We start from the raw sequence: 8,757 nt of genomic DNA on the forward strand, positions 1-8,757 counted from the left end.
TATATATATAAGAAAATGTTAGAAGAGTATCATAGTGATATTGCTTTGGAAATCTATGTGCTTAAAAAGAATGTTAATACTATTCGGGATAAACGAGGCTCCAAAATACTGAGTGAATTGATGTATTTCCTATGGACCAATAATAAGTTCCTACACTGGTTGGCGCCAAATATCAAGAAACGAATATTACACCCCTCTCACGATTCTGGTACAGAGTAATTACTGGGCTCGATGTTGCATCAATTATTCACAGTTATTTACCCGCAAATAAACAAACATGCAAATAAATAAATAATCGTCTCCTTGGCGTGAGCACCTGCTTGACTCCTTCTTCCCCCTTTTACTTTGTGCTGAAGTGGCGCAACACTTTAGCGCTTCATCACTTGCATTGTGTCTTTCTCTGTTGAAAAATAACAATAATCAGGCACAATCTTATTTTTCAAAAGTCTGGAGGCTGCCTCCTTTCATTGTAGAGTAGAGAGGGGGGTGTTCTGGGCAGATATCTCCATCTAAGCCCTGCGCTATAATTGAAATGGCGCATTTGGCTGCAGGCAGGTTGTGAGGGCGCTTTCTGCAGCAGCATGCATGCATGTCCATAGACGTCATTTGATTTTAATGGCCTGCAGGAAATTTGGCGTTACAACTCCAGACATTAAGGCAAGAGAGAGAGGGAGAGGAATAGAGAGCGGGAACACGGGGGGAAAATCACAGCATGAAAGATATTGGTTCAAGGATATCGCTTCATTTTCAACATATTTTTTTCCTGCTGAGACTTTATCAACAAGTTATTGCGTCTTTATTATATGTTGCCTGAGTAAAGGACTATGGCAGCCCGCCCGCTTTAAACTTTAAATTTAGCTTGGAGATGGAGATGGAAATGTAATCCTACTAGCTGGACAGCCTGGGGAACTATTACATCAGACGAAATGACAATGATTAAAATCTGCTTTTTGCTGCTCTAAATCTATTGAGCGACAGACAGTTGCCTGTTAGGTTTCCTACCCCCTCGAAATCACAACTACTTTTTGCCGGAAAAAATAAGATAAGTTATTATATCTATGTAGTCATAATTTCGGGAATAGAGGGTATCACGTTTTCTTCCTTGAGAAAATTGCCTGGGTGAGAGAGTGTAGTTGAGCTAATTGTAGCCTAATCCCTGGCCCAGAGGCGCTTGGGCAGCCCGGAGCAAGATTTTTCTTTTTTAGCTCCGCTCTGTTATTTAGAGAAGGATTATTGGCTTTCTTCTTCTCATAACAAACCACAGGGGCAGTTTCATTTAGGCAAAAAGGCAGACAAGAAGCCGAAATACGAAGCAGGATTCCAATAAGAGCGCACATTTTACGCGTATCCAAATAAGAGCAGAGAAGGGGAAGGAGATCATCTCATCTATGTTCAAGGTAAGGACGCTTCCTGTGCGCTTTGGTACAAAGAAGCTTGGTGAGGACAGGTCGACCCAGCCTTGCAATTGAGCCTTTAAAGCCACAGAGACTCTTTGCAGTCGATCCCGGCCACAACCTAGCGTCTTTTAAAAGCAGTTTTGTGTCGGATACAGAAAAAATACTTGGCTTTTCCGTGCGGCAGTATAGGTACTGGAACTGGACGGCGGTGTAGTTCGGTGACAAACTCGGGGGCATTTTGAGAAAATATTTGAAAATTTTGGGGGGTTACGCGGACAGCAGCTGGGACTGACCGCCGGCACGGATTTCCTCCGGACTCCCTACAATGTTTGAAACGGTAGGGTGACAATTTAATATTACAGAATCCAATGTTTTTTACGCACAGTGTAGGCTTAGGAGGTACAGTTTTCGTGAAGGACAGTTGAACTGTGCTGGAGAGTCCTGCATTGGGCTACTGCTCAACCAAAGTGTATTTCCTGTCTTTTCTGCCAGACTGTACCCTATAGTTAACACGTGTGTGTTTTATCAATCGGGTAGTGAATTACACGTGTCGGGATTATGCTTTTAATTGTACAGCAGCAATAAGACGCCATGTTGAGCATTTGGTAGATTAAAGGCAGAGCAGGGGCTTGTGGTGTTCCTGCGGAGGGAGTGTTGTATCGCACCGTTTCTTTTTCAGAGATTTCTGTGTCCGTGGTTCGTGGTTGTTTTAAAGATCGGTCGTCAGGGTTTATGTTGCTGTCATTAAGTGTGAGCTCGACAGCAGTATGTCTGAGCAGGGGTCAGCGAAGGGAAGCAGCAAGAAAGCAATTCAAAGAAGGAAAGTTGAGTCTCTGTAGCTGCTGTGATTTTTGTGAAGGAATTTATGTGTTGTGTGTCTACGTGTGTCACTCACTGTTTGTGTGTATGTGATAGGGAACAAGAGAGTTGGGAACAAGCGAAATCAATGAGAATGTGATCGGGATAGTAAGAAGATTTCTATATTTTTTTTCCACATTTGTTCTTCATTGTATGTCAGTGTAGGGAATTCTTGTTTAATTGGTGGATAAGTAGGAAAGAGGAAAATACCCGCGATGGGACAGACCGATGGGTGTTCGTGTGTGTCTTTGTGTATGTGCCCTAAACTTCTTAAGTCTCTCCAAGTTTTTTCTCTGTTCCTGGGTTTTGAAATGTAATCCCGTCTTCTTGTAATCGCATTAAACGAACACGATACTGCTGTGAGGAGGTCTATATTTAAAAAAAAGTCTCCTGCCTCATAGTGTGCCCACTGGCATTTCTCTTAGAGCTGGACTTTGGCAAAAGGTCTCCCGTCTATCAGTAATGACAGTGCAACAGCCCATATGTGCAACAGAAAACTGATCAGTTCACATAATTTAGTGAAAGCTGGGATTTTATTATATCAGTCTGTTTAAACACACACGTGTACTATGAAGCTCCTATTATTATTTTAGGTTTCCTCGAATGGAAGGTCTGTATTTCAACCAGAGCCTGTAGGCACGGACTAGTGGTGATAAAGTGGAGAAACGGTGACCTTTATTCTGTGATTATTAAAGAAAATTGACTAAGATCAGTATATCTTTGTTTACTTTTCCTTTAAAAAAATAAACTCAGCCTCTGTGATGTACAATATGCTTCGTAACAGATAATAGTAACACTGAAATGTGGCCACACTGATGTTTTGTGGTTCACCTGCCGCTGTTGGCAAACAAATTACGCACCAGTAGGTTGGATATAAACGCCTCCTCCGCTCCTCCTGAAGCAGTGCGGAATCAAATGACGGCGCATCGAATTGAAAATATTTTGTCAATCATTTCATCAGATAATCTAATTCAGCTCTGCACTGACCTCGGAGTGCTCCGGCGTGCTCCCAGTAAGCCCCAGTCCCAAATATATGCACCCACAGTCTGTATACAGTAGGCTCTAGTGCCATGTACTTTACTTTATTTTAGTGGTTAATCAACGACACTGAGCTACAGCAAGTAGATACACAATAGTTTGGCCTGCAAGTAACATGATACTTCTCCTGCTTTCGACTGAAATCGGATGCGTTTTTGTGCAATACACGAGGCCCGTGTGCCTCAAACTATCTGCGGACACATGACAATCTTAATCTTTTTGTGTACTGAATGGATTGCGTGTGCGTGTCAGAAGAAAAGTTGAAAGCTCCCTCCCCGTCGAGCTTTCCTTACTCTTAGATTGGTGGTTGGTGTGTCTGGGCGCATCACGTCTAACACATAAGGCGACCTTTAATTAGAATATTGCAGCAGCAGTTTATTTTATTCCCCTGGAGGCTGACACCTAGCATTCCTCTCTCTCCCCCCTCACCCTGTCTCCCTCTCCCCCTCTCTTTTTCTATCTGTCTATCTCCTTCTGTCTCTCTCTCTTTCTCTCTCTCTCTCACCCCGATTCTAATAAGCATCCTCCTATCCTCGCCTGCGGTGCTGCATGAAAAGATGCAAACATACTTAATTAGAGCGGTGGCAATAATTTCCAGGCTAAATATGCGACCAGACAGACATGGAAGTGATCTGATACCATTCAGAAAGGATACTATCTACTTCCCTGTTTAGGAGCACTCTGCTGATTTTTTTTATTTCTTCTTTACCTTTATTCCCATGGCTTTTCTCTATACTTGCTTTCAGGAGGGAAGAAGCATGTCAAGGCTGTCTCTGACCCGGTCCCCGGTCTCTCCTCTGGCCGCTCAGGGGATCCCTCTGCCGGCTCAGCTGACCAAGGCGAACGCCCCGGTGCACATCGATGTCGGGGGACACATGTACACTAGCAGCCTGGCAACCCTCACCAAGTACCCAGATTCAAGGTAAGATCAGTCCCTGCCTCTAGCATCGCTGCTGATCTTAATGTATTAATTCATAGCTTATCTATTTTTTATTTATTTTTAAAAATCAACTTTAAGAAATATGAGCAAACTAAAGAGTAGTTTATTCTGTCTCTTGCTGCTTTTGTTTAAAATGTGACACAGTTATGCATTTATTCCAGTTTAACTAAATAATTGAAAATGTTTCCTAAATAAATATTCAGTTAGATTTCAGTCACTTTTTATCTTAGTAGCTTTATGTTGCATTTTTCACAGTGAATCGTTTAAAAAATAGATTTGACTGGCGGTTTTGTTAATGAAGTCTAACAGAATCTGAGATGTTAGCAAGTCATTTAGCTGACTGGCATTGGGACACCACCAGTGAAACTTTGGGGACAATTTCCCCATGTATCTTTTCAAATCATGTGGGGGCATTTCTCTTCTCTTCATTCTATCAACTTTGTAACTTAAAAATGATACATGTGATTGCTTTTTTGTTTGTTTGTTTTAAAGGTGATTATTTCAATCTTCCAATAAATACCTCCAGGGCTTTTATTTTTTATCTCCTTTCACATGGTAGCTGCTATTGAAAATTCAGCTGCTGTGCAGAACCTTACACATGTTTTACTGCTGATGTGAGTAGTAGTGTTTGTGTGAATTCACATTTTCACACTACGCCCCCTTTTCACAGTCCTTATTTATTTATTTTATTCTATTTTTCCCACAGATCAGGGTGCTGTTAGGAATACTGGAAAAAAAAAATTAATGACGTAAGCGTCCAGAACCCCCTTAATCAAAGTTGATGTAAAACAGCTTCAAATGTGATTAAAATCATGGCATGTTCCAAGTTGTAGGGTTTTTTTTGCAACCGCCATTTATCATGTGTTGCAACATGACCTTATCAAAACATTTTAATAAAAAGTTGCATGACTTATCCTTTTATTTTGTGAGCTATTGTTTTCATTATCTGATTGCTACAGTCACACATGAAGCATTTCCACTTCTAAGAAAAAAAGCATGATGATTCAGGCTGTGTAAGAGCTGATGGTAATCCACCATCCCACACTTTTATACACATTTTTAGCTCCATCCACAAACAAGGTGCCACTACTAAAGGAAGAAAATTCAAATAATGATAAAACGACTCCGTTTTATGCTGATTTGAATGACCCCTCCCATATTTTCCTCTAATGCAGTTTGTCATTTATTGCATTATGCTCCCTGCATTTCGGCATCAGCTGAATCCCATGTGGGCCAAGGTAAACATACACCAGGTTGTTAGAAAACCTGCCAAATTGGCTACAGGAAATAATCCACATAATCCCCTGGTAATAAAGTCTTGATATTCATAAAGTCTGCTGACAGGAAATCCCTGACAACTCTCTTTCTATTCCAGTGCAACATGTCATGAGAAAGATAAAGCTTAAACCAGAAAAGGGTTTATCGTTGTTTGTGTTATTAAGACAATTTTTTTTGTCCACTATTTCAGTGTCATAGTCAGTTTATCCAGTGGACAGATGGTTTTTACATTTCTGTGTCATTTGTATTCGCAATTGTGCATTGCTATTGTGTTCCTGTATTTATTATGCTCTGATGCAGCTTTACGCTTTACAAAGAAGTTATTCACTCTGAGATGCACAGGGTCTTTACTCCAAATGCAGCACAGAGTCATGTCAGAGCATCCAAGCAGTGTTTTTACAGTAAAGACCGGATATCAGTGTGAGTGTTGGTTTGGTTTAAGTGCTCTTTCCTCTTTCTTTCTCCTTCTCTTTTCACACATGCTCCTTTGCTCCTTCTCTCTCTCCCTCCCTCTGTCTTGTGCTGTTTCTTTCTCACTCTGGATCACACACAAACACGCGTGCACACACGCACATATTCACATGCATACACTCACTGTTTCTCTCTTTCTCCCAGCCTCCTCAGCGTACAGTTGGCCTCAGGGCTCCACTTTCCACTGGAGCCAGTGGAAGGAGGGGCCCTTTTGTGTGAATTAGTATAATGGCTGACAGCAGAAAGCAAAACAATTACACTGGCATAACCGCATATGCTGTGTTCAGCTACATCCGGTCAAGAAAGGCGCACGGGCAAAACTGAAAACGTGACGACTGAAAGAGCAGAGCTAAAGAGTTTGAAGTTGCTGATTACTTTTAATAGATTGGGTTCTAAATAATGCAGGGTGCCAAGAGAAAGTTAGTCTAGTAACTAATGTGTGGATATTCATCTTCTTCTGTGTGGGCCATATTAAGGGACAAGGGTCATGAAACATTGATGTGCACTCTGTGTAGCTCTCAAAGAGGACAGTCTCAGCAGTCACTTGAACAGAAGCTGAGGAAATTAGGGGAAATGTTCCACAGACAAGGAAACTATTTTGAAAGGACCACTGGACATTTTTCTCTATGAAGACGAGACTTCTATGTCCAGAGATGATAGATCTGTACTGGCTTTATGCTTTTTCAGTGGTCCTCTGTTTCTGGAAATGTCCTTTTCTATAAGCTGAGCTCAAAATATGTAACAGAATTTTGGAGTTGTGTTATTTTATTGCTATTTTGTTTCATTATCACAAGCTTCTTTTTTAGTACCAACACCACACCATGAGATAAAGCTGAAGCTTTCAAATAAATCTTTTACTCTGTTCACTTAATGTTAAATATTAACAGGAAGTAATTGTTGCTCCGGAGTAGAAATAGCCGTATTATACAACCATAAAGTAACAGATAAGAAAACAGAGCTGCAGGCAAATATTGGCAGTACCAAAGTGGAGATGTTTGCATTAATACATTCATGTTTATAGTATTTCTTATTTTTTAAAAATCACATAATCTTGCAATTAACCCCAATTTGGACAGATACTGAGCAACTGAGATATACACAGTGAAAGTTATTACCAGAGAACCAGAGAATTCTGTTGCTGCTGATTGCATTAACACGTCAAGACTTTCAAAGGCATTATAGTTAGGCTGGAACTTGAGTTAAATGTTCTCATTTATTTTCCATAAGTCACGATCTTCGGAAAAAGCGAAAGTGTGTTTCCTTATTTTGAAACCTGTATCACCCTTCCTTTGGGTTAGCTTGTTTGGAGAACCATGAGTTTATCTAGTATTTCACAGTTGCTTCAAGCATGACTTTGCGAATCAGAGCCAGGGACTGTAGCGATTTGGTTTTGAACTTTCTTATTTGACTTTCCCTACTCGGAAGCCATTGTGGGCAGCCTTTGATGTCAGGTTGGACAGCCTCACCGAGATCCCTGGGTGTGTTTGTTTCACTTTCCAAGAAGCACTGGGTGCTTTGTCTTCGTTAGGGGTCCACAAGTGATACAGTTTCCACACATTGTCTGTTCAAGCAGAATCAGTGTTACCTGGGTCCTATTCCCAACCTCGCGAGGATGCGTCTTTGGCAGCTCTCAGCCTCTGGCTGGCTTTAACTGGTGAAGCAAACATCCTGCCAGATATTGCCCACCTACTGCCCCACTGCCTGCCCTCGCTTGGCACCACAAGGGTAGGAGATCTGAGCCATCCGTGATAACCTCCAACACCCACCACCTCCCTCGTTCTCAGTGACTAGCACGCATTATCCAAGTTTTTTAGTTCCGTCAAACCTTTTTCTCTCCCACTTTATCTCTCTGCATTTCTCCTGCATTCTGTTTGTTTCTTTCTGTGCTTCTTTTTCTTTTCTCTGTACTTCTGTTTTTTTTGTACTTTCGCCTATCGTTGCCTGTCTCTTTGTTTTTTGGCCCTTCTGTTTGTGTATCTTGTCTCTTAATTTCTCTATACAACCCCCACTCCCTATGGACACACCCTTTTCTCTCTACCTACCTGTTAAAAACAGCCCACTCTCCAATTCAGAGATTTAACAGAAAAGGGAAAAATGAGGAGACCAACAGAGAAGACAGCGAGACAGAGAGAGAGAGAAAGAGAGAGCGAGAGAGAAGGGAGTTGGAGAGAGGGAAAGAAAAAGAAAAACAGGCAGCATTTTAATTGCTTTTTAAAAAAGTGGAGATGAAAAACAGAGTTAGCCTGGAGGGGTATGGTGAAATTCTAGCTGGAAGAATTGCAAGACCATATGAGAAAGGAACACCTCGGGCAAAACAGGGAGATGAGTATTGGTTTTTTATAAAGCATTTTGCATCGATTTCCAGAGAGAAAGCAAGTAAGGGAGAAGGATAGAGACAGAGAGAGAGAGACAGAAAGAAGGAAAGTCGGAGAGAGTGAAAAAGAGAAAGGATGGCAGGAGGGGGGAGAGGGGGGAGAACCATCTTTGCTTTCCTTCTTCACACAGTCAAGTCAAAGAAAAGAGACAGAGCAAATTTAATTTGATAGCTTCTGTGTGTTGAGCCAACACATCAGGGTCAGAAGATACCTGATACAGCCAATAACTACAAGCTCATACACTTTTACAAAGCAGCCGATTGTAATTGTAAATTCAAGCGAAATGAGTCTGTGAGTAAAGCCTTGGTGTTTGTTCATTGACATTCCCACTACAGCTCCCTTCCTCTGTCATGTAATAGAGTTTGACAATGCCAGTGTTCAGGCAGTGCTTTGTGTGTGT

The 8,757-nt window shown here is 41.4% G+C and overlaps 1 protein-coding gene across 2 annotated transcripts in view; it reads left to right on the plus strand.

Annotated features, from left to right (window-relative positions):
- The first annotated feature begins 565 nt into the window (after window positions 1–565).
- kctd15b (potassium channel tetramerization domain containing 15b) overlaps window positions 566–8,757 on the plus strand; it is a 26,855-nt gene continuing 18,663 nt past the window's right edge. The window contains exons 1-2 of one of the 2 annotated variants that reach the window (XM_005727607.2): window positions 566–1,397; window positions 4,040–4,215. In XM_005727607.2, coding sequence (XP_005727664.1) covers window positions 1,389–1,397; window positions 4,040–4,215 — 185 coding nt within the window. In that variant the 5' untranslated portion in view covers window positions 566–1,388. The other variant, XM_005727606.1, reaches the window with a different exon arrangement.

The sequence above is a fragment of the Pundamilia nyererei genome, unplaced genomic scaffold, assembly GCF_000239375.1.
Source record: "Pundamilia nyererei isolate P.nyererei 1_Seehausen unplaced genomic scaffold, PunNye1.0 scaffold00025, whole genome shotgun sequence".
In the NCBI taxonomy this organism is placed as follows: Eukaryota; Metazoa; Chordata; class Actinopteri; order Cichliformes; family Cichlidae; genus Pundamilia; species Pundamilia nyererei.